Source organism: Lissotriton vulgaris, chromosome 10, assembly GCF_964263255.1.
Source record: "Lissotriton vulgaris chromosome 10, aLisVul1.2, whole genome shotgun sequence".
Lineage (NCBI taxonomy): Eukaryota > Metazoa > Chordata > Amphibia > Caudata > Salamandridae > Lissotriton > Lissotriton vulgaris.
The window spans coordinates 614026614-614053590 of record NC_141698.1 but is presented as its reverse complement, the minus strand read 5'-3'; the positions used below and the strand labels follow the sequence as shown (position 1 = coordinate 614053590).

General features: G+C 43.9%; 1 protein-coding gene across 2 annotated transcripts in view; it reads right to left on the bottom strand.

The window, feature by feature from the left end:
* Positions 1-3985: 3985 nt before the first annotated feature.
* The window catches only part of LOC147688594 (sodium channel protein type 5 subunit alpha-like), a 1046042-nt gene continuing 1023050 nt past the window's right edge, over positions 3986-26977 (bottom strand). For both annotated transcript variants that reach the window (XM_086941454.1, XM_086941453.1), the window contains exons 24-27: positions 23522-23666; positions 16537-16637; positions 16097-16367; positions 3986-6046 (exon numbers count right to left, since the gene is read on the bottom strand). In XM_086941454.1, the coding sequence (XP_086797580.1) occupies positions 4809-6046; positions 16097-16367; positions 16537-16637; positions 23522-23666 (1755 nt within the window). In that variant the 3' untranslated portion in view covers positions 3986-4808. The remainder of the gene's footprint in view (positions 6047-16096; positions 16368-16536; positions 16638-23521; positions 23667-26977) is intronic.

Sequence of the window (26977 nt, the reverse complement as noted above, 5' to 3'; positions counted from 1 at the left end):
TCCCTTGGCCTGCCAAAGTTGTCGAGGCACACGTCAACAATATCCTGTCCAATTTCCTCCTTACCAACAACATTCTGGATGACTCCCAACACGGGTTTAGAGCTGGTCACAGCACCGAGACAGCCTTGCTCAGTGTTTCTGAAGACCTCCGTTCCATTCTTGACGCCGGCGGCACTGCAGCACTGGTCCTATTGGACCTTAGTGCTGCCTTCGATACGGTGTCACACGAGGTCCTCTTGACGAGATTGGAGGAAATTGGAGTTACAGAGGCAGCCTTGGGATGGTTCAGAGACTTCCTGTCTAACAGGTCCTTTAGAGTCTCCACCCCTCCTTACATCTCGAAGGAGCATAGCATTGGACAGGGAGTGCCGCAGGGCTCGTCCCTTAGCCCTACCCTGTTCAATGTCTATGTTCGCCCTTTAGCGGAGGTGGCTAGAAGGAATGGAATGGCACTGGTATCCTATGCAGACGATACCCAGTTGGTGGTGGCTCTGAATAACAACAGTGGTCTGGAAGCCCATCACTTTAAACAGACACTCACTGACATCACCAACTGGATGACGGCGAATTTTCTCCAATTAAATGCCGGAAAAACTGAGATTCTGCTCCTGGGAAAAAACACCGCATCCTGGGGAGATAACAGGTGGCCTGACATCTTAGGCCCACCCCCCAAGCCAAAAGATTGCGTCAAAAATCTGGGTGTTTGGGTCGACTCAGCTTTAAAGTTTACCATCCACACTAAGAAAGTGGCTGCCACGTGCTTTGGCATTTTACGCAACATCAGGCCCATTCTGAAGTTCTTTGACTGCCGCACCCGCCAGCTCATTGTTCAGGCGACGATCCTTTCTAGACTGGACTATGCCAGTTCTCTCCTATTGGGAGCGAACCTGGCTGAAACCACCAGATTGTAGAGAGTCCAGAATGCGGCAGCCAGGGCTCTGGTTGGCCTCCCTCGCCATTCGTCCGTCTCTGGAACCTTAAAAAAACTGCATTGGCTCCCGGTGGGTAAAAGGATCCAGTTCAAGGCTCTATGTTTAGCCTTCAAAATCCTTAAAACCGCCTCTCCTCCATTGCTGAGTCCCCTCCTGTCTGAGTACACCCCTAGAAGATCGCTCCGCTCAGAGGGACAACATCTGGTGACCATTCCTCGCACTAGACTGGCCAGAGTCGGTGGCCGATCCTTCAGTTTTCTTGCTGCCAAGCTATGGAACAGTTTGCCTGAAACCATACGGGGGATTCAAGACCTTTTAGCCTTTAGAAAGGCCGTCAAAACCCATCTTTTCCAATAATCTGTCATCTAGCTGTGCTCCCCTCACTCTGCATTTTGTCTGCTCGCAGCGCCGGGACGCCCCTTGGCTGGGGCAGCCGTGCGCTATATAAATTTCCATAACATTAACATTAACTAAATGATTCTTCCGTAATTTGATTCCAAGCCCTAGTCTTTATCTGATACGTTGTCTCTGTTTTAAATAAGTTATAGGGTAGCCTAAAAGAGAAGGAAATTAGGAAGTGATCAGTCCAAAATAGAGTACTAGTTTCATGAATGTTCAAGGATTCTAAATTTGAAAACAGTAAATCTAGGGTGTGACCAGCCTTATGGGTTGGTTTGGTGACCCTCTGGAATAGCTGCATTATGGCCATATCATCATCCAGGATTTGTAAGCCTTTCATAATGTAAATTAAAATCTCCAATAACTAGAACCTGATTTTGTTTTAGACAGAGGGGGAGAAGTTGTGTTAGTAAGCTAGTACTTAAACCGGGCTGGTGACCTTGTGGATTATAAATGACTGCCCCTCCAAACAAATTACAGTCCCCCACAGGCATTGAGAACGCTAGAATCTCATGGGTGCCTACTTCAGGGACCATAATGGGAACACATGTGAGATAATCTTTGTATAATAATGCTATTCCACCTTCTCTCTTTCCGCCTTTCCTGTCTTGCTTTAATATTTTATATCCCAAGGGCAGGGCAGAATAGCCAACCAGGTATCCACCAGGCTAAGAAAAAGAAGACCATTCCCACAGAAAAAGCAAAAGAAATTAAATCAATAACAGCAATATGACACTATATTTCTTCCCTTATGACAAAATGTAGATTGGCAGCCAAACATAGCTTAGAAATTGCTGGTTTAATCCCATCTGACTACCTGGATATGATGTGTTTGAGGGAAACTTAGCTAAGTGAGCACTCGCAATCAGTGCTTGACATGCTTGTTCCCACAGTATGATCCAATATTTGCATGGACAGAATGTAGGGAAGAGGAGGTAGGTTAGCAGTAATTCACAAAAAAATGAAATGTGATTAAATAAAGAAGATTCTCCACCTTCCAGTGCCACTCGATTGAACGACCCACCTTCACATTATCAATCACCAACCAGGTGTCAATAAAATGTTTACGGCATAATTGATTAAACTTCCCATGCATATACAAGATTGACCGCTCATAACAACAAGGAAAATCACAAATGATACACCAATCTTGGCTGGTTGGTCTGACCTCTTCGACTACACTTCTTGAAGTTGTAACCAAAGCCAAGCTCAAGGGACTTAAGCAATAAGCTGTGTCCAAGTCACAATGGCCCTGTTAATTGTTCTCATTCATTGTTTTTTATGACTAGCGTTAAGTGGTGGTTGCAGATGCTAAATTCAAATATTTGCAACAAATCCTCTGTTATGCATGCCAGTAGTTCGGGGAACACTATTTGCCCAGTAGTGAGGCTCTATCTTTTACACCCATCCATATGAAAAGACAGCAACACACATGCCATTCACCATGTGTGTTTCTGTCATACCACTGTTGCACTGTATTATCACTGTATGACCTTTGGAGCTTTAATCCAGCTTTAACTTTTGGATAGCAGTCGCAGAAGAGTTGTTTCTTTGCTTCCACCACGTCTCTTGGATGTAGACAGAGCACAGTCAAGAAAGAGAGAGCAGGCATGGTGAAGCAGGACGTCTACTTCTAAATTCATGCAAATGCACTCTGAAGGTAACCACCATGTTTTTTAGTGCTATGCAAAATTGGATAATAAATAAGTTGTATACACAGCATATACAGTCTCAAACATACGATTTATGTTGAATGCATATAAGCCAAAAATGCTAAGTTAGATATTATCACAGACAACAAATAGGCCTTCCAGTTACTTTCCGGACATTTGCGGAACTTTCTGCTTGCAAGACACCACGTTATGTAAAGAAAAGTCTAATCTATTATTTCAGACAAAATACAAGCAGATGTTCCTCAATACAAATCCCACCATGTGACAATTATTTCCATTGAAATACATTGTTTAATGTTAGGGAAGTTCAAATGAGATCACTCCTTTGTGGATTAGGTGAGGCTGACTCGGTATTTTGGCCATCAAAGGTAGGGCACATTTTTAGCAGCGGCAATCCTTTTTAAGGTTTGATGTAGCCATAGCATTTGTCAGTGAGTTTATGGGTGACAACCCCAGCTTGTGCATCATGGGTTAGCTCCAATGTGGCTTATATCTAGAAAGAGCACTGGAGGAGGCAGGGAGTGTTTATACACACTTTGAAACTAGCTTTCTATTACTGAATCATGGTGGCTAACAGGCCCACCCCACAGCCACAGCCTATGAAGGTAAGAGCCGTGGGGCCAGGTTGGGGGGGGAGGGAGGGGGGGGGGGATTTTCAACAGATGACGACGAGGAAAACATAATTATTCATTGAATGTTTCCTCATGGTCGTCAGTCGAATCCCCCCCCCCCCCCCCCCAACCAGCCCGACTGCTCAACTGCTCTTACCCGAATTGGCCACTCATGCCACACCACACTGCTTAGTGCTAATGCACTAAGATTAATTATCATGAATGCTGAGTTTGGATCACCAGTCCACCTTTGAAAATATGCGAATCCCCAGTTTATTCTCCAGAAAAGCATTCATATTTTTCATTATAAGGCCCCATTTCAATTCAAACGTTCCTCAATATACAAAATGCTTTTTTGAAACACGCTGCCTGCTGTTTTACAAGTTTTTATTAATACTTTTTTTTACAAGAACTGTCTTTCACTATCTAAATTCTTGCAGGGTAGAAAGGGTCAAATATATTCCTTGTGTCATTGATCCCTCTCCCTAGTAAAGGCTTCATTGTATTAACTCATGCCAGGCAATTACATTTCCCAAATGGGACATGTCAGAGTGTAATAAACAGATAAAATGCGCAGTAACAGTTTTCACCTGCGAGCAGTAATGGTTCTACCATTCCCAGTTATACAGAAGCGACAAGCGCTCTCAGTGTACACAATAAAGAGAGCTCTGTACATGGATCTACCCACCTCCTTTGGAAAAAGAGACAATTATTTTTTTTTAAGTAAAAAAATATCAAATATAATAAAATTTATGAAAGACCATTCATAACATATACAGTCAGTGTTACATTGTGTTACAGCAGCGTGTGATATTCCATGTTCCTTTAGAATGCAAGGTCGTACATAACCATAACTAAACACTAAAATGGGTAAGACCTCGGATGAACGTATGCAGTGCGCTTGATCAGTTTGCAGAAATACATTGCATTTACTTCCTTACAGTTCGGCATTAACCTCTAAGCAGTTCGGCCTTTCTGTAATCACACTGTTGTTATAACTGCTGTGACCCCGCACGTTTTTTCCAGGTACAAATATATATAGCAAAAAATGACAGTAGCAGGGCCAAAGGTAATGTTGTCAGTTTGCAGGAATTTACGAGTGAGGATGTCAAACCAGAAGGCTGCTTTTCTGGCTGTGCAGTAACATAATTTACATTCTGTAAACAATATTGCAACGCGGTTGAAAACAAGAATTAAACAAAAGATTCCTTATCGGTGTCGGTGTATGTCTTATAGTCCAAAATTTCGTCGCTTCGGCTGGTGTCACCGGTCTGCATGTAGCCATTGTCACTGGTGGCTCGGGTGACACTGTCATAAGATGGCGGAAATGACGTAGACGACGCCGATTCCGTCTTGTCCAGCGGCCTGCCGTAGTGCTCGTTCATCATGAACGCAACAAGACCCTCCTTTTCGGGAGCGCCTTCCTCCAGGATATTCTCATCAGAAGTTCTGTGGCGATACAAGAAAGAAGCTTGCTTCACGGAGCGGAGGAACAGGTGCTGCCGGAACGCGCGCTGGATCATACTAGCAGACACCTCCTCTTGTTTCCTTCGGAGCGTTGTCGTGATTGGCTCGTATGAAATCTTAGAAGGATTTGCAGCCATGAACTTTTCCTCCATCTGTATTTTGAGAGCGTCCATCTCCCCGGATTCTCCAAGCACCCTTTTGGTGAATGCAAACAATATGTCCAGGCAGTGTATCCTGTCACCACTGACCATGGGCAGGTCCATTCCTATAAGTTTTATTTTATTTGGCTTTGGTATGCGTAAAGGCTCTGACAGTGCATCAGCGAAGTTCGACAGTTCTGCGTACTGAATAAATTGAGTCGCTTCTGGATCAAATTTTTCCCAAACTTCATAAAACATCTCAAAATCATCCTCGCTCAGAGGTTCTGTGCTTTCCTCAGTTGCAACACTGAAGTTTTCAAGGATAATGGCTATGTACATGTTTACAACAATAAGAAAAGATATGATAATATAACTGACGAAAAAAAATATCCCCAAAGAAGGGTTCCCGCAATCCCCTTTAACCGGGCTTCCCGGATTAACTTTTTCTGGATCACAGTCTGGGAAATTACTGTTTAATATAGGATTGAGAAGACCATCCCAGCCAGCAGATGTTGTGATTTGGAAGAGACAGATCATGCTGTTGCCAAAAGTTTCAAAGTTGAACATGTCATCAATTCCGCTTTCCTTCTTCACATAGGCAAAGTTGGCCATCCCAAAAATTGCATAAATGAACATGACAAGAAAAAGTAGAAGGCCAATGTTGAATAAAGCTGGAAGCGACATCATTAAGGCAAAGAGGAGAGTGCGGATTCCTTTGGCTCCTCTGATAAGTCGGAGCACCCTGCCAATCCGAGCCAAACGGATGACCCTGAAGAGTGTAGGAGAGACAAACCATTTTTCAATGATGTCGGAAAGTACAACTCCTGAAACAGAAATGAACAGTGTTTTAGTAGAGATAGAATCAGGAGGGATTCTCAAGTAACATAATGAGCAATTCAAATTCAAAACTTTGAGCAGGTAAAAAATGCTATTTTGCACAATTTTGCTGTCTACAGGCTAGAAAGTAAGCAAACAGGGTAGATATGAGAATAAGACTTTTTGCACCGGACAAAAATGTAACGAACTTAATTTGATGTCTTTTTCCTGTCTTAGTGTATTACGTGAAAAACAAGTAACATTTTTTTAAATAGGAATGATGGAACTTAAGTTTGAGGCAAAATCAGTTTGCTCAGTTTCTTATCATGAAACCATTGCACTTCATTTTCTTAAACAGAAGTCAGGTTCTTTCATTGGTAAAATCTGTATTAGACACAATAAACAATTGATAAGCAATACATGTTTATATATATTTTCAATTATTTAACATTTTGTTTCTCAATTTTTGCTTTGAGAGAAAACTTTTTATGTTGTGTGAATTAAAGAAAACATCTGTGTTGTGTTCCTCTATCACAAAAGCAGCAAAAATGATGCAAAAATCACTAGCTCCTTTCTACTATTAGTGCAAATGTTTTGTTGACAAGCAAAATCTGATTCACAATTTCTTAATTGCAGTCACTGAATATTCATGTCGCTCTGTACCTCAAAGAAGTAAATAAAATATAATGTAAATAAAAAGTCAGAGAGGCATGCTGTCATGGCCAACTGTGCTCTTCCTGTACTGACAGCCTTTGATGTCTACCTGCTTCCTTCCTTTGGTAACCCCAGCCTCGCATCGTATCATAATGATCATTTCTGAGGTTTGTGTATCATATGAAAGCATGAGAGCTGTAGCACTAAGGAAGTACAATCAATATAAACGTAAGGTCCCTCTTCAATATTTCGGTTCTGCTTATAGTTATTAAGTAGAGGTTATGCCAGACACAGTCCTCAGTACAAGGCAATATATAGATGTTAACCTAAATCAAGCTTCTGAGTGAGTCCGGAGGGGCCCCCTCCCTGTACTCTGCGGGGGGGGGGGGGGAGGGGGGGACTCTTGATTCTTTACGCCACTGCAGACAGTGCTGCACTTTTGTTTATGGTTACAGGTGGTGGGCACCTGTACTCGCATTTGAGAAAAGGAATTCATCTTTTATCGTCAGAATTTGAACTAAGCAAGAAAGAGAAAGGCAGGATAGACGGAACAATAGATAAAGAAAAAAACTGAAAAACAATGATTAAGGCAGAAAGCAGGGCTGAAAAAGCTTCAAGAATAAGAGAAAACAAAAAGTGTAGGGTGGTGGAAGAAAGAGGCATGTGCAGGATTCAAAACTAGGCAGTGGGATATTCGGCAACTTTGGCATTCTGCGGCACTGGCAGGGGTTTCCCAAGAACCCCTTTAGATGTCAGCACTTTTTTACAAATTAAGCTGTGGAGTTAGGTAGGAACTGAATTTGAAGTGATGTCTGGTTATTACCCTCAGTGATAATTCAATGAAAAGATAATCGGGTTCAGGGGGTCAGTAGTACAGTGTAATGGGACTGACTGCAAGCAGGTTGCAGCAATCATTCGAGGACCTATGTCTTGATTGAGATGAAAAGCAGTCCACTGTGAAGGGGAGTGGAAGTTATTGATTTAGGTACTGATTAGAAGACCAGTTTTAGTTCATTTCCGAAGCTGACCAGATCAGGGATGAGACGCACAGACACTGTGGAACGAATGAATGACAGAACATTCGTTTATTTTTGAAGTTTAGTGGGTTTTTTCGATTCACTTTAGATGGCATAGGTGATCCGTGAGGTGATCCGTGTTTTGTTATGATTACTTGGGGAGCTTGGGTTGATCATGTAGTAGATCAACAGGGCGTCTTTTGGATGGGTTTGTCTTAGTGGCAAACTAGAGCACAGACATTGCGGCTTCCTGGCATGTGATGTGGTCTAAGTAGCAAGCCCTCTCTTTGAGAGACTGCCATTGGTAGTACTGTCCCCTGTTTGAGAGAAGCTTGCATTAACATTAGTAGTCTAGTGTGAGGAAAGTGGCTTATTATGTGGTGGGATTATACAATATTACAGTGTAATAAACTCACAAACCATATCCTGACTAGTCAAGTTTGTTTGGAAAGCCTTAGCTCATATCTGGCTAACTCTGGCTCAGAGCAGTCAGGCTTTATTAAAACAAAACAAGTGTAAAGCATTAAGAAGCACCAAATCAGTTGAATAGGGAAAAGGTGTAACATAATGAATATTAAACAGTCTCTATGGGCAAACGACCAAAGACATCAACAGAGTGGCCCAGAAGCAAAGGATGCAAGATGCTGAAGATATTCAAGGATGCTGAGCCGGTGTCAGAGGTCTTCCTGGGGCCACTCCTCATTCCATGAATGTGGTGGGGCGACTTTGGCCACAGAGGTTGTTGACTCTCAAATTTTGTGGAGATGCAGTCAAACAACAGTTGCCACTGGCCCACAGATCTCTAGTTACAGCGAAACTAGCAGTTCCCTTCAACTAGCAGTAACTTCCTTGCTGGGTAACCAAACTGCACTCTGACCAGCGGACTCAGTACAACTTTTGAGGGTCGAGATTTGGTCTCCCAGGCTGCTCTTTAGCTTTCAGGCGTTCTTGGCTACCAACTTACCAAGGCAGCTATTATAGTAATTAGTCTTTAACAGGGAATCAGCTAACTGAAGCTTAGAGGCATTCCCTTTGTCTCGGGTTCGGGGATGACTTTTCCTCCATTGGGACACCACAGGCACAGTCCTTTCCTTGCTTGCCCAAGAGGCAGCATTGGGCAGTCCAGTCTTGGAGCAGCCTCTCTTTACTGGGTGCAGGGAATAGCAGGGCAGTCCTTCTTTGGTCCTCTCTCCAGTACAGATGTGATCTGAGGTCTAGGTGTCAGGAGTGCCACTTATATGCCCAGTTCTTGCCCATGGGGGATGTAGCATCTACACATGGAGAAGTGTGGCTCAATGGTTAGAGCGGCAGACCCTAATGCAGAGGTCTAGCCCGGGACCAGGGTTCAATTCCCGCCCCGGCGGTTCTTGGGCTCGATTTCCGCAGACCTGATAATTCTCGCCTCGGTGCCTATTCTAGTCATCGGTCCCACTCTGCAACTCTGGGCAATAGCTTGCTTAATCTCCACAACGGCCCCAACAACGTTAGGATGCCTGGCTTCACCTTGGGGGTGCCCAGGAGTGGGCACTTCACAGGGAAAAGCCAGGAAGGGTTCCACAGCAGTATGCGTACAAGCTCCTGAGATACCCCTTTGGGGGTCGATTCGGGGCGCTATACAAATACTACTACGTTTATATTTACCATGTAATCTCCTGCCTAGTGATCATGTCCTGTCAAGCTTAGCATCTAGCAAGGCCAGAAAGTGCCATTCTGCTTACTAACAACATGTCAGAACCCTTCTCTTGGTGTGTGGAGCACCCTAGCCCATCCCAGAGGTGTGGCTACCTGGGGGATAAACCCCACCCCAAAAAAACTGGTTTGGCAACTGCTTTCCTCTCTCTGCCGAAGATGCCAGTCTGTCCAAAACAAAAGAGCAGCCCCTCTCTTGCGTGACTATCATTTGCCCTTCAAAAGCGGCTTCCACATTTAGCTCTCCTTATGGGCTCACACCCTGTTGGGCATTCCTGCCAGGTAGAAGTCACACATCTTCCAATGGCAGGCAGTTTGTGCTCCTTTTTGAGAGTCATTCAAACCTCCCCCCAGGACGGCAGAAGTGTGTCTTGAGGAAAGCAGCTTGTGTGCAGCTGTAAACGGTCACCGGAGGACTTTGGGAAACAAAGTGGCATCTTTCTAAAGTTGCCCTTTGAACACCAGTTACATTAAATTCCTACCCTTCCTCACTGGCGAAATACAGTGAGTCAGACTTCCTCCATTTCTCTCAGAACCCACAGAGATCACCTGTGGAGTGCCCCAGGGCTCCTCCCCGAGACCCACCCTCTTTAACGTATACATGGCCCCCCTCGCTGCCATCGTCAGGAACCACAGACTCCACATCATCTCCTACACTGGCGACATCCAGCTAATCCTGTCCCACCCCAAGAAGAAGCCACCTGGATGAAGACAGTTGCCTCAGACTCAACTTGGACAAGAAAAATGTACTGATCTTGGGACCCACCCACTCAGCTTGGGACGACTCCTTGTGGGCCTGCATCAACCACATAACCTCAGCATCATACTGGACTCCTCGCTCACAATGAACTGCCAGCTGAACACTGTATCCTCATCATGCTTCCACAGGCTCCGCCTTCTTCGAAAGACATTCAGATGGATCCCCACCGAATCCAGAAAGACGGTCACCCATGCACTCATCACCATCAGACCCGACAACAGCAACGCATTCTATGCCAGCATCACCCAGACACTCCTCAGGAAACTGCAGAATGTTCAAAATGCCACAGTCAGCCTGGTCCTCAACATCCCCCGCCACAGCCACATCACCGAAAACCTTTGAGATCTCCACTGGCTCCCAGTCAACAAAAGAATCACCACAGGGCCCTCCACGGCGAAGGCCCAGCATATCTGAACCACCACCTCTCATTCCACGTACACCTTCACTCCGCTGAACTGGCCCTGGGAACGGTCCCACACATCCACAAGACCAGATCCGGAGGACGATCCTTCTCCTACTTGGCCACCAAGACTTGGAACACCCTGCCTCTTCACCTCAGGCAATCCCCGTCGCTTACCCAATCCAGGAAGGATCTAAAGACTTGGCTCTTTGACAGAACCCCAGCACCCAGGCGGATCAGCAACAGCACCCTCCCCCGCCCTCTCAGCGCCTTGAGAACCTCACAGGTGAGTAGCCACACTCTATAAACCCCTGATTGATTAATTGGAATTCAACTTGAGCAACAAAGAAGGTTTAACGTAGCAATTTGTTTGATACCTTGAGGTACCATATTTAGTAGTCCCTTCAGAAGTTAGCACTGCTGAGTGGTCAGCCTTTAACCTTGTGCTTGTCAATGGGGCTAATAGTCTTTCCACAGTAAAAATAACAATGCAGACTTTTTACTGTCAGGGCATGTAAAATTACTAAAAAAACTGTACAACTTTTTAATCTAATGCACCCTGCCTTTAGAGCTCACTAGGTCTGCCTTGAACTAATAAATATTAAAAAGGAAGGTTTGGGCTTTGTCATTACTTTAGATGGCAAAGTTGAGTTGGCAGTTTCAGTTTAAACTGATCTGTCAGTGAGCAGCTGGCTGGTAGTCATGTATTGCTGTGCCACACTCTTTGCGGTAAAATAAGTATTGCAATCCACGAGGGACACTTTAACTGAAATACCATGGGTAACCCTGCTACCATATACTTGGTAACTTATGACAATTGTGGGCGAGCCAATTGGACATATACCTTTACAGGGAAGGAGGAGTCAATGAGACCTCTTTGGCAGGTCTATGTGCACTTACAGAGTTGAAACACCAGCAGCATCAGTGCAAAATTGTGGGGTGATCTCCGTCACCGAAGAAGATGGTAAAAAACCTGGGTGTTTGGTTCGGCACTGGCCTAACCTTCGAGAAACAGACCAGAGCTGTTGCTGCTACGTGCTTTGGGCTTCTGCGAGGTTTAAGACCTTTGCTTGGCTTTTTCCCTCCCGGAGTGCGCCAAACCATCCTGCAAGCCTCCATTCTTGCGAGGCTTGATTATGGCAACGCTTTGTAACTGGGCACCAATAAAGCAAGTATTAAACGCCTCCAGAGGGTCCAGAATGCGGCAGCACGCATGCTAGTAGCGCTTCCTAAATGGCAGTCGGTTGCTCATGTGCTCCCTAAGTTGCACTGGTTGCCCATTGAAGCTCGCATTCACTTTAAGGTGCTGTGCATCGCGCACAAAATCCTGATGCACCAAGCACCTATCGGGCTCTCTGGTTTATTGAAGCCCTATATGCCCGGGCGTGCTCTGAGAGCCGTCAACTGCGGGCTGGTCTGTGTCCCTCGAGTAAGAAAAGCTAGGGCGTGGGGCCGCTCGTTTGGCCTTTGGGCGGCCAAACTTTGGAACTCCCTCCCAGCGAACATCCGAGTCATATCCAATCTTTTGAAGTTTCGGAAGTCTGTTAAGACATGGTTGTTCCCTACCATCTAACAAAGGACGCTTGTTGTAGCTGCCCGCTCCTCTCTGGTCTCTGGTTTGCTCTGGAACGCCTTGTTGCAATGGCAGCCATGCACATTATAAATCCTGTATAAATAAATAAATAAAATCTTGCAAAAGGAGTTTCAGTACTTCTGCTGAATAGGACTAAAACCACCACCACAGTGAAGAGGCATACATTCTTGATGTATACTTAGATTTTTCTCAAACATACTTATCAGAACTAGGTTGGTTAAACAGTGATGGTTACATGTAGGTCCATGGTTAGTTTGCAGTCAATAGGGCACCCATGGTCGGTAGTGGGAGTACCTGCGGGGCTGTGACGTGGGGAGGGGCAAGGTGGGGGGAGTAAACTATGGATTACGGATGTTTACAGGTAAGTAAACATATACATTAATAAATCTAATTTCGTTATGCGCACTGCATCTCATTTGGGGATGCAGTGCACGCAACAAAATTTTTTTATTTATGTATATGTTTACTTACCTGTAAACCTCCGTAATCCATAGTTTACTCCCCCCGACCTTGCCCATCCCTCTGCCCACGTCACCGCCCGGCAGGTACTCCCACTACCGACTGCAGCTGCAATAGAGAACATTTTGGTTTTGCTATGGATAGTACTGAGGGTAGAATCCTGTGCAATACAAGATCTGCTAGCTCTGCTAGCTAGGCTGTAATGGGAGATGGTGAAAGACAGACATCAGGAGGAGGTAATCAGTTATAAACAGGTATAACTTGAGAGAGGGGGCATGAAAAATCAATAGTTTATGAAATATACATACTTTCATGTGTCTAATGTCTTTCAGCTGACTATTTTCAGCAACCTTGAAGGTAATGATGAACAGGTTGCACACAGGGACTTATACTAACTCCACTGAACAACTGAACAATGTGAGCAAAAGCAGCAATCAGTGCTGCACTTTTTGTTTTCCAGGACAGAGATCTATGTAGGAAGGAACCTCGCCTCAGGCTCCTATTAGCACTAACTGAAAGCGTTGCCTGTGTTGCTAAACTAGCCTCTGTTTTTTCTGTAATCCAGAACAGGATGAGTTCACCAGCATAATATGAGGTTCAATCAATGTTTCATGGGGAATGTCCTTATTCAAATGGGTTGCAATACTAGTAGGCTACCACCATAGGATATGTCAACTATTGCTTCTCAAAATCCTCACATTGCATACTGTCTTTAGCAGTAGATATGTAATAGCAGAAGTGGTCTGCTATCCACCTTTAGGTAAAGGTCCACAGGTCCGGCTCTCTCATAACAATGTTGCTAGAATGATTTGTATCCTTTCAGGGAATGTATCTATCTAAATATATTTAACCAAATTGCACCAGCTCCACCTTGCCAAAGTGGTTATTTTCCTCTATTTGTGTATCTGACATTGGGCCATAGGTGGTATTGGCCAAGCTTTTCTTCTCTATCATTTCATTTGCCCTCCCCCAGTTTGACTTTGCTTCAGGTACAGAGGTCCCATCGCACTCAGATTGAGCTACATCGGCATGCAATGGGACTTAAGTAACTGACTTGGAATTCTGCCATCACTATTCAATTATGAAAATGTCTTGTTTTTCACTTATGAACGTTTGAAGATATGTTAAAATCTTGCTCTTTAATACCCTCTTTGCCAACATCACTTTAGTTCTCTGCTTTGTTGTCTTCCTTTGGCTGTCATCGATTCAGTTTGAACTGCTTTTGATACTGCAGTTGGCACCCATTGGTTATTAGTTTGCTTAAGAAATATTATTTACACACTATGCAGCAAGAAGAAACTTTGAATATTATTACTAGGTGATCCAAAACAAGAACTTGAATACAGTATCTTCAGAGGGTGTAGCTGAGGTTTAGCCTGACTGTTCAGATTTTGTGATTGATAGAGCCACTTTGAGTATTTAACTGTGTATGTAGGTTCTGCCCTTGTGAATATTTTATTCTGAACTATCTATTTGGACATTGGATAGATTTCAGGAGACGTAGTAAAAGATGTCCATAAATTCCTACTTTGTGGCCTCCTTAGTTGAAATATAGACTTTGCGGACCACAAAAGAGTCAAGGAAATGTATTCTAAGATTCTCAAGCTTTGCTAGGACCCCTCATCTGAGGAGCTTACATCCAACAGCGTAGTTCATGTTTTTTCAAATGCAGATTGTGAAAGGAACTATAACAGGAAACCTCGAATATGCAAATTGCCTTGTGGTTTGGTGTTTTAAATAGCTTTCTCTTTATTTCATTGATATGTTGATTCAAATTGATAATCATATTTCAAACTCTGTATTAGCTTCCTCCAGTGATGATGCTAAATAGAATAACACTCCTCAGTGGCTTGTGAATAAAGACAGACTTGTACTGACTCCTACTTAATAGAGATCCAGGAGCTAGTATTCACCCATGCTTAATTTTGAGCAGGTTCTCTGATTGGTTGGTGTAATATGCTCATAGGCAACACTAAGGGGCATATTTATGTCAAAGAAATGTGGCACAGCAAGTCACCTTACTGCGCTGCATTAGAGGGAAAGAGCAGGAATGCACCATATTTATCCCAATATGGCACATTACCTCCTCGTTAGTCTTCCTCGCCACATGACTAACATAGTGAGCTTCAGCTCCACGACAGAACCCTCCAAAGTAAAAAAAGGCCTCCCATCCCCTCCCAACATGGCCGACCGGTCACCCCTGACCTCTATAAGAGGCGGGCCGGCCCAACGAACAGTCTGAACCACCAAGCAAAAAATGAAGCCGACAGCCAGACAGGGAGGGGGGGAGGGAACTCATGTGGCGAGGAAGACTATACTCGGAGTAATGAAGATTACCGGTAAGTAACCGGGGCATTCCTATCCATTTCCCATCACTCACTTACAATGGGCTGCTTAGTTCCAATAGTGCAAGGGTGCCTCCATTGCACGCAGGATTGTTTTTGTGCAGGAAGGGAAACTTTCTTGCACAAAAAAAATGTCCTGAGGCATATTTCTCTATCTATGTGTGCTGCAGAATGTGGAAGTAACGAGGAGAAATACATATATTTCTCCGTTTTACGCCTCCGCTTGGAAGGTGTAGGATTTTGGCGTATTCCCAGGTCTACCAGTAATGGCATATGTGGGGCTGCATCAAATTCCTTGGGAGTTGCATGGGAACCCCAGCGCAAAGCCCATGGAATGTCTTCCTGGGGCAGAGTAACATTTTGTGCTGCTTTACTCCTGATTTATCAAGCCACTCAGGGCTACTCAAAGGGGGCTTGCACTGCTTGATAAATTGCATTTTGGGTTTGCAGCACAGATGACACAAAATACCTTCATAAATATGCCCCTCTAAATGTATGTAGTTGGATCAATATAGGGAACACAGGTGAGCTTTCCAATTAGCCGTCATTTGCCCAATTTAGAAAAAAGCAAGACACGCTTTTAGAAATAGGATCTGAGTTAGACAGATTTAAGAATGAATCCTTTTAGTGGCAGAGTATTTATACATCTATGTTCCAGCAAAAAATGTTTAAGAAGTCACAAAATTAGTAGGCCTGGGCGGTAAATTCCGTTCCGCTTGCGGAATTTGGGTAATTTTGCATTCTGCGGAGAACGTGAAAGTGCCAGAAAATTCTACGATTCGCGGTTCCGCAGAATTTTTTGCTTGTTTGCACTTTCAAAATGCATGTTCACGAGATATTTCTCCCCGAGCATGCAAACAGCATTCGCAAACAGGAAAAAAGCAACGCGAACTGGCGGAACAAGCAATTCCGCCTGTCCGCGAAAACTTTTGCGTGCTTGTGGAGATTTTTTACTGTTTCGCGGAGCTTTGCGTTGCGCGACTAAGAAAATTCCGCACACCCTTAAAAATTAGTACAAAAATGCCTATAGAGTCTGCATATTCAGAAGGTGGTATTATGGACAACTCTTGTCATCATGCTTTTAAATGCGTTCAGTTCAAATTTCACAAACAAAAATACTTGTTGAATGATCTGTACTTACCAACGATGGAAAGGATGACCACAACAAAGTCAAATATATTCCAACCGATCGTAAAGTAGTAGTACCTAAGAGCCACAATCTTGAGTAGACATTCTCCAGTAAAAATAACAACAAAGGCAAGATTAATGTAGTAAAGCAGAGTTTCTGTTTCCCTGCTTTGGTCATCAGTCTCCACCATCATGGTGACCATATTAAGGCAGATGAGAATCATAATGATGATGTCGAAAGCTTGCTTTGTTACAATGTCAAAGAAGAATCCTTGCAATGAATTCTGAAATACAATGAACACTGTATTTATTATTATTGTTAAAAACCTTGGGATTCCTCATTTATGAATAGAATGTTTAAAAAGAGCAAAGCTGAAACATTTGGAATGCATATATTTACTCTTGTGCAGTCGGTGCAAGGTAAACCATAATAAAGCAAATGTGTTTGCTTACCGATGGCCTTGGTATAGGTTTTTGGGGTTTCTTGGACCCAAGTTTCTTCATTGCATTGTAATACTTCTTCTGTTCTTCTGTCATAAAGATGTCTTGGCCACCTAAGTGCAACAATAATAGTGACAGTTATTTTTTAGCAAAAGAATTTTAAGCAGTCAATAATAAGGGTCTGAGCATAAAATTATATTGTAAGAAGACAAAGCCCTGCTATAAGTCGCTTATAATTCACCACCAGTCTTGGCCCTGAGTTGATAAAAGTAGAGGGTTTTTAATGCCGCAACTGATTAAACACAGACCCAACACAAGTTTCTACCAGAAAGCTATTTTGAATAAGGCTTTATGAAAGAATCGTTGATGAACTGTGATTAAATTACCAGTATTCAAGATCTTTATTGATCAGCTTTATTCGATACAAGATTTATCATAAAAGCATTGCAGAAATACAAAAATGTAACCAGAATTAAAAGGAGCACAATACAGATAAAAAATGAATCCATTAGATCCAATAAAATCAGCATAAAATATACAATTTAAAATGATTGCATTCATGGGACTTCATCACCAATTCATATATACAGGAGACGGCAACCACTTGGTGCCCACTAACTTCACTGTTTGATCAGGTCAGTGATTCATCCCATATCCTTCAAGTTGGAACCTGCAAATGCTTGCCTACTGCTTTTAGTCCTAATTGCCAAGCACATTACAGGTATTTGGCTACTCCGCAAATCAGTGTTAGAGAAGAGGTGTGTTTCTTGAAACTCTAATCCACAGGTGGACTCGACCATATCTAATGCAACTTCGTCTAGGGTGATGTTATTCCTAAAACGTTTGGAGGGGTTAATATTCATCAGCTTGGTTTTACTAGTGTTGATGATTAGCCCCTGCTCTTTGCAGAAAGAGTATAACCTCTTCAACAATTTCTTTAGGCCAGCTGGGGATTTGGAGATTAGGAGAGTATCGTCCGCAAAGAGGAGGGTGGGTATCTTCTCCCCTGCCAACACTGGGGCGTCAGATGGCTCCTCGTTGAGGTGGGCCACCACCCCATTAATGAATATTGAAAATAGGGTGGGGGCCAACACGCAGCCCTGGCGTACCCCCCTCCCTACCGCGATCCTCTCTGTTAGCTCCCCTTGGGCCCCACACCTGATTCTGGCATAATTGCCAATGTGCATCCTTTGAATAAAATCTAAGATATATGGTGGCATACCCAGATGTCCAAGAACCTGCCAAAGCTTGCCCCGGGGGACCAGGTCGAAAGAAGTCTTCAGATCTATGAAAGCCAGATACAGACTCCCTTTGTCCAAAAGGACTGACTTTCAATAGATCATAAAGAATCTGAGGACCTGGTCCATAGTTCCCACCTTTTGCCGGAACCCTACTTGGAAGTGTGATAGGATGTTGCCATCCTCCAGCCATGTTCTTATCCTCAACAGAAGGACCCTGCCAACAACCTTCTGAATCACGTCTATAAGACTGATTGGCCGATAGTTGGCAGGGTCCTCTCTATTACCCTTTTTAAATATTGGGACCACCTCGGCTCCTTTCCAGGAGTCCGGGATGGCAAACCCTCTAACAATCAGATTCATGATATGGAGAATTAGTTGGTCCCAAGGCAGGGGATCATGTAGGAGCAGGTAGCCAGGAAATCCATCTGGTCCAGCTGCCTTTCCTGGAGAGATGCTATAAATTGCTTGCTCCACTTCCAGAAGGTCAAACCTATCCGATGTTCCGTGGGCTTCCTGTGAGCCCAAAGTGGATTCGATTGGGAGAGGCTCGGATGGCGCCTCCCTATGTATAAATTGGCAAAATGATTCTGCCATTGTGAGCAAGTAATATGGTTTGGCATGGGGTCCATTGATGTCCTATCTTTAAAATTAATTAGATCCCAAAAACTATGGGGTCTCTCTGCACTGAAGCTACCTTCAGTTCCTGCCAGTGCACCTCCTCCCAACCCCTTTTGGCCTCCACCAATGCCCTAGCATACTCTTTCCTGGCAATTCTGACAGCAGATGGGTCTTTCAACCTAATACTAAGTGCTATGGCTGCCCTCTTATCCCTGCAATCCTTAGTATACCAGGGTTTGCAAGACTTTTGATGGTTAGGTTTTCTGGCTGGCTTGCCTTCCAAAATAAAAAACGAACTCAGCTTATCTATTGCCGTTTGATAAAAACTTTTAAAATTAAAGTCGGAATATTCCCCCAGGCCATTATACAGTGCCATCAACTCACTACTTTTGGCAACACCTTTGTCCCTCACACTTGCTAATAAGCCTTCCTGATGGGAAACTTTGTTCCACTTGAGGCGTCTCTTGCAGTTTGATGGTATTACCTCTCCACTTGCCAGGGCAGGGCGATTAAGTCTCTTAAACCCTCCTCGCTGCAAAATATTGTTCAGCTGAAGGCAGAGTGGGTTGTGGTCACTATCAAGTGTGGGCACCACTTCCATGTCAATCAGATCCCGCCATAACCGAACATCCAGGAAGATATAATCCATCCTGGAGGGGGACCCCAATCTGTTAAAGGTAAATGCTCCATTTTGGTCAGAGTGCGGTCTACCGTTAACAGCTCTCAAGTCATATTCCAGACTGAGGGTGTTAATTTGTATCACTCGCTGTGACCATTTCTTGATTGGGTCTAGGTTAAGGGGTGGGAGGCCCCATTTACCATCCTCTTCGGTGATACCTGTTTGGTCACCCGAACTCAAAGGTTCAAAGGTGACATTAAAGTCCCCAGCTACGATTATGTTTGTTGGTGGCATTATAGATTCCAAGCTTCTCTCAAGGGTGGAAATAACAGGAGAAGTTTGGGCACCAGGTGACCCTCTGGCATGGACATTAAATAACTCAAGTGCCAAACCCTTGCCTTGTCCTTTGATGGTCAGGTGTAATAAATCAAGAGAGTCTCCAGTATGTGGAGTGACCATCCAATTGAGGGCAGTTTTTATCCAGATTTGTAGCCCACCCGACGGACGCCCTTTGCCTGAACTAATGGCAGGGATACAGTAGGATGTATAACCTGATTTATGGAGTGATACTAAACTCCATGTCTCCTGGAATATGCATACTTCGAATTTGTCCACGAAGTTATGCCATTCTGGGAGTTTCAGTTTCCTCTCCAGCCCAGCTACATTCCATGACAGAATGTTCAAGCTTACTACATTAGTGCTTTTGGTGTTTTAGTCGCCCATTTTGCTGGGGGGACCTTGTCCTGCCTGGCTACATTCTTCAGCCGAGAGATGGCCCGCTACAGTGCTAGAGCTGGCTGGGAGTGTTGATGCGCTTGCAGCTCTTAAATGTAGTGATCTTGCCAGTTTAGGGCTGGCCACCCTGTTACGTGGCACTAGTCAATCAACCAGGTTCAGACCTGACCCACCTTCACTGGTCCCTAGGGCCTCTCTTCCCATTCTACTGGCTTCCACCCAGAGGGGCATGTGCCTAATTTGAATAGATGAATGATCAGGGGCAGAGGTGCGAAACTCCAATGACAAGAGATTATCAGCTGGGACAGTGTCTTTGAGCCTTATCTCAATGCAATCTTTAGGTGAGTTACGCAGTGTCATTCGCCTTACACTCTCAATGTCCTCGCGAATAAATGTAAATGTAAATGTTTTTGTACTTGTATAGCGTACAGCTACCCGCAGTGGGTTTCCCGGCGCTTGTACGAATACTGCAAGGGAACCCTTCCTGGCTTTCCCTATGAAGTGTCCACTCCTGGGCACCTCCATGGTGCAGACCAGGCATCCCTCGCGTTGTGGGGACCATTGTGGAGACTAAGCAAGCTATTGCCCAGAGTTGCAGCGGTGGGACCCATGATCAGAATAGGCACTGAGGCGAGAATATCCGGTCAGGGGATTTAATGAGCCCGAGACCCGCCGAGGCAGGAATCGAACCCTGGTCCCTGGCCAGAGCTCTGCATCGAGGTCTGCCTGCTCTAACCATTGAGCCACACTTCTCCACTAATAATAGACCTACACCCACTTACATGTCTGAGCCAGTGTATTACCTTGTTGCGTAGGGAATCGCTCGATTCATAGCTCTGACTGCCTGAGGTTTTAGGGACCTTCACCATATATACTGCCGCCCTCCGGTCTTTAGTAAAGCCCATTGGTGGATCCTTGGTTGCTAGGATGGAGGGCCTTTGGTTTTGCGGGATATAACACCCCCAATTACCGCAGGGTTTTTGGGTGAGGTAGCAAGGTGATTTCCAACCCTTGCCTCAGAAACATCAGGTGCGGGTGAAATCCTGATGTCTTTTAACCTCTGTGATACAGGATTGCCAGTACCCCGGCTCTTGTTGATTGGAGGTTTATTAGCTAAGACATCTTTGTAAGAGGGGGCCACCTGGGAGGGGGAATGGGTTGGCATACTACTCACGGCTGACGTGGGTCCCACCCTGGGGTTTAGAGTCGCTACCAACTTCTTTAAGCCTTCTACCTCTTTTTGGAGAAATTCTACTATCTTCCACAACCCTTGATTGGACTCCTTGCAACAACATCTATTTACAGCGGGATCGGGACCACATCAGTACAACTTTCCCCGTCCAGAATAGTAGATCCCGCCTCCATATGCTCAAGAATCGCAAATCTATTGACCAAGGGAATGGGGGAACTCATGGGAATTTCTTCGTTAGCAATATGGACTACTGGGAATGGAATGAGCGTGGGGGCCATATGAATATCTACGGTATCAGTATCAAGCAGAGGAACGCTGTGTACAATAGGGTGGGTTAATACTTGGGCCTTTTTCTGAAACATTAAAGGGATTACTTGCTGTTGGTTGTCTGCAACTGTGTTTTTTGTTTGTGGTAGATTGATACTATCTACTGACCCTGCATTTTTAGCCCCCACAATCTCCTCGCACTCTGACACTAGAATCTCGATTCTATCTAAAACACAGTTGCTTGCTGCATGTGCGCTTTTTTTTTAACCCTTTTCCCTTTCTTGTTTACCAGCTGCCCCCCCCCCTTCCGTGGCCTTCCTTTTACCCATGTAGAGTCTCTGTAATTAGTCAATCAGAAGTTCCAAGAGTCCCAGTGTCCGCTTCTGAAGGATACAGATGGCAAACAGAACCAAACCGACACTTTGGATGTAGTCAAACGATCAAGAGAAGACAACCGGTACAGTACCTTATGAGGACGGCCCGCTAGGGGGGTGGCCCAGCCCTGCCTGGACCTGCGCCGGACGGCCACAGATGGCCCGCCCTCTGCCCGGGCTCAGCCCGTGGCTGCCCGCGCGCGTCCCACGGGACAGGAGGTGTTCCTATCTTTTGTTGGCGCCTCCGGGCGCAGCCTGTGACGTCCCAGGTGCGCCTCTGCCACTGGGGCACCTGGGAATTGGAGTTTACTGCTGGCCGTTCCCCTCAAGGCGCTCGGTGAACTACAGCGAGGGTGGTAGGCAGGTGCGGGGCTAAGCCGTTGCCTTCACGGCAATGTCTGTGCCTGCTGCCTGCGGTCAAGGAAAGCCTATGTGCCTTACGATGTATTTCTTTGGCCTCACGCTTGGTGCGTAAGTATCAGTACCTCTGGTTCTCGCGGCAGTGGCCATTCAGGACCCCTCCCTATTGCCTCCACTCCCAAGGACTGTCCCAGGCCCACGCCCGGGCACCCCCTGTGTGCTCTGCAGCACGTCGTACAAGATCTAGGTCTTGAGCTATAATGGGATATCAGTCAATAAATAACTGACAGACCCTATACGCTCAGATCTCAGTCCCCCAGCAGGACTCCAAGGTGGAGAAGCTCTGTGATCCCAACCATGGGACCACCACCAGCTCCTCGCCAGAAAAAGGTCTTGCAGCACATACACAGCCCTGATTCCTGGCAAATATAATTTTATTGCGTAATTATTGACTTTAGGAAATCTAATGCCACTACAGCAGATGCCTATTTCTCCCAGTTGGTTTGTGAATCTACTATAGGAGTATCTCAGTGTTGGGATTCCTGCAACGCATTAGTTTATGTGCGGTGGACCACACCTAAGATGGCATAGCGTGTTGTCCCATTGAATGTTGACTGATACAACTGTCACCAGAAATGATTATAGACATAGCAAAGGAAATATCACAAAAATACATAATAACTGCTCCACCTGGTAATATTTTACATTACTCTGCAGTATGCATAGCACCCATAAGCAGAAAGGGGAGTTCCCATTGTTTTTAATACACTGGAGTCACTTTGAATCATTTATCAAGTGACAGATGACTGTCTATGTAGAACACATAACACATTTCATTATATCAAAACTCAAGTATTTTTTTAAATTTATTACTACAACACTTCCATGGTACTCAGTTTATTTACCTTGGAAAGATTCAAGGTTGAGCCAGTATTGGTTTTCAAACCTCTGATTGTCAGATATGTGGGCAGGTATGGTGGTGTACCAGCTGCATGCAAAACTCTAGTTTACCCACTCAACTGGTTTTAAAAGCATTCTAGATTTTGAGTAAACTGTACACAAAAAACACAGAAAAAACTTGCTGTGAAATCCCAATCCCTTTGATCACTTATAGATTAAACCTTAACTCCACGATGTTGAATTAAGTAAATCATGAAATTAAGACATGTTGTCTACCCATTTTGTGTATTCCTTAGAAATGTCCCCCAAAAGGCTACAGTTTCACAAATCCTAATTTTAAGGAAGCCTTTCGGGGCAGGATAGCCAGAAAAGAGAAAGAAAAACACAATACTCGGTTCACTTTACACGACAAAAATTCAAACAAACAACCAGTTTGTGTTATCAGTAGTCCATCAAAGAAAAGACACTTCCTGTGCCTGATTCCTCACCACTAAAGCCGTTAATGACTGACTCTTATATGTTCAAAGTGCTTTGTTCATCACGAAACTGTACACATATGGGATAGTTGCATAGAATCATAGAAAAAGGAACGTTCCTGAGTTATGAACACTGCTAAGCCTCGCACCCTTCCCCCGTTCAAGAGAGCTTTTAAAGTTCACTGTGAATATTAGGACATAAACACATTCTATACTTATCTTTTTCTTTTGCTGGTTAAAATTGTCAATAATGACACCAATAAAGAGGTTCAATGTGAAGAAAGAGCCAAAAATGATGAAAATCACAAAGTAGAGGTACATGTATTTGTTGTATTCGTAGGTTGGCTGCTCATCCTTTTGCTACAATGAAGAGATAATACAGGAAAACAACACAATGAGCATGTTAACAGCATACCACTCTTCAAAAAAAACATTAACTTCACAATTTTCAAAAATACCTCACTAAAGCATAATATATATCAGAGCTTTATTCATTCTCACACCGTGTAGAGAATCTGGCAGCTAGGTTAATATAAAGAAAGGATGCGCAATTATGGACACTGATGCATTTCCTGCCTATATTTTCTCAGACCAATAGAGAACTACTCAAGTGTCTGCAAAGATACTCTGAGAGAGAGAGGTGCACTCAAAATATGGAAAGAGAGACAGAGATTTGGATACTTGGTTATTTTATTAGGTGAGTGAAGCATAGAGAAATATAGAGGGTTTGCATAATAAAGGACCGGCTTCCTCTTGTTCAGGTGGTTGGGAAAACAGATACACACAATTTTAGCAGACAATTTTGCACTTCGGCTGATGTAGATAAGAATGCAAATTGCAGTCGCTTCGGTTTAACACTTACACTTGTTGCAGGTTTCGATGGCATAATGCAAGCACACAATGGGAGTAAGGCGGAAATAACATAAGCAAAATGGGCACAAATTCTACTTGCCCAATGCTGTGCCCCATTTTTTCCACAAATCCATAAACTGGGCAAATGAAACAGACTTTTGGTTCTGCTCTGGATATGATTAATATTTTCATAGCAATTATGAATATGAAGTAAAGCAAAAAAGATGTTCCAAGACTTAACAGGATTGCTCCGGGACTCTTACTTTGTTTTCACCCAAGATGTAAATCTTACGTATAGTTTGCCGAAGCCCTAGGGCAAACAAGCTTATCTATGATAACATTCAAAACATGGCTTCGAACTACCCACATTATTATAACTTCCTTTAAAAATAATGGAAAACAACAATAGAAACAATGTATGTAATAGCATGGAATTATATAAACATCCTTAAATAAATATGTCAACCAAGGACCAGCACATCTTGTCCGTAATCTGACCCCTTATCGTCCGCTTAGAACACTACGGTCATCTTGCTCAGGAGATCTTGTTATACCCCGGACAAAAACGGTCTCATGGGGCGACAGAAGATTCCTGGTCTCAGCCCCCAAGTTATGGAACACTTTGCCACCAACGATTAAAGCCAGTTCATCTTTATGGTCCTTTCGGAAACAACTGAAGACCTGGCTCTTTAGTCAATAAATTATTCATTCTTCAGGGTAAACACTCAGACACTTAGCGCCGAGACGCCCTTGGGCCATTGTATGCGCTCTACAAATATCATAATAAATAAATATAAATAAATAAACCTGCAGGTTAAGCAAGAATCAATTTTCAGCATGGAACAGAAATCGCATTTGCAAGGCTTCAGTCTCTAGAACATGTTTAAAGGTCACATAGATTTCAGCCTCCCTGGATTTCAATACCATATCTGAGAAAGTGTGGGTGGGTGGATTTCCTGAAGAAGATAAAATCTCTGCCATAAAAATCCAGCCTTATTTTTTCCCTGGTAATTGTATCCTCTTGCTATCAAAATTTAAAAAAAAACAGAGGGCATATTCTCAAGCAGTTATCGCTGAGCTAGCGGCACTTTTCTGCCGCTAATGCAGCAATATTTTTATCGCCCTGTTCTCAAGCTGTCGCTAACAGTCATTAGCGACAGCTTTCTGGCTTTAGCAGCCACTATTAACATCGCCAACGATGTTAGTGACAACTAATGCTAATCATATGCAATGTAGGCGTTCCTGTGTTAAAACGCACGCTAACCCTACTTCGTGATATTCTCAACAATTGCCCGGACCGGCGATGTGATCAAAAAGCAGCCCCTAAGGCCCGTTAGCTGCTGGAACTTAAGACCAGAAAATAGCTGGTCTTAAAAATGGTGATGACACTTGGGGCCACATCTCAACAGGTTTTGGTGCTGGACAGCGCTGTAAGCAATGTAGCAGTGCTGCCCTGCGACAAAACTACAGCGCAGGAATATGCACCATCAATAAGATATTGCGCATTCCTGGGCCCCAGTCATGAAAAGTGTTGCAGTGCTGCGACAAGACAGCATTGGAACACTTCTCACAACTCCCTTCTTGCGACAGCATGGATGCGCTGTATTCACTGGACAGTGCTCCATGAAGCAAGTAATGACAGATACGTAAGGAATCCTGATGTATTTGTCTGCACTAAAGACATTCATTGCTGCAGTTGTGTCACAACCATGAGGTAACTCCATCAATGCATAGGGCCAGCCTATCCCTGTGGCACTGTGTTACCCTCACACCTGCCATCAGGCAGGCAGAAGGTACTAACGCAGTACCGTTCACGCGGGGGTTGCCGAATGTCGGTTGGTTGGAGATTCTGCAGTTTGTTGGTTTTCATGCCTATTTTCTATTGGGGGTTGACTGATAGGCTATGTTTTGCATTAGAGACAAAAAAATTCACGTTGGGCTGACTAACGTTTTTTTGCTGCTAATGGGCCCCATCTCGCTGATGCTAGCGTTTTTGCCGCCGTTCCATGATACTATTGCCTGTTAGCGGCGTGTTGAGAATACGCCGCTAACACGGCAATAGTATCCCGTGGTGCATGGCATTAAACAAATTATCGCTAACCGGGGTTAGAGAATATTTTAGCCATTTCTTGAGAATTTCCCCCAGAATGTCTAATCATTTGTAACACTGATGTCGACCACTGGCATTCCCCATCACAGAAGTGCCCTCATTAAAGAGCATTGAAAATGAAAAAAATCCTAGCAAAACCATCTGATTCACTCAAATGAATAAATGTGTTGTTTGTTCAAGAGTTTTCCAAATACATGCTCTTGTTCAGTGCAAAGTCATTGTCAGGTTATAGCTTATTAATACTGTGCCTGAACCAAAACAATCCAATATTGATAGTATCCAATAAATGTAAGTATACGTTTTCTTGTATTTTCTATGATTATGTAGTTTGACTAACATTTTAAGCTGTTTTAAGATCAAAATGCACGTATATCTCAACGACATACTGTCAAGAAAATGCATGTAGAGTTAAGAATAGTAAATCTATACTTCCCTAGGCATGCTTTCTTTGCTGATATGTTAGTAGGTTGTATTCTGCAGTCAATATGTGTGCAGTTTATTACTGGGTCCGATATTTTGCTATAAAACCCCATGAGGGGTTGGTGGATGCCATTGTTGCCATTGTTGTGCTTGCTTAGGCAGGGTTTTTGAAAAATCTGCTAAAAACTAAAAAAGAACACTGAAAAAATATTTGAGGGCCTTCAATATTTTGGTGTGCTGACTATATAAATGAGTTCCACTGCATGCATTTCTTTATGTATATCCTGAA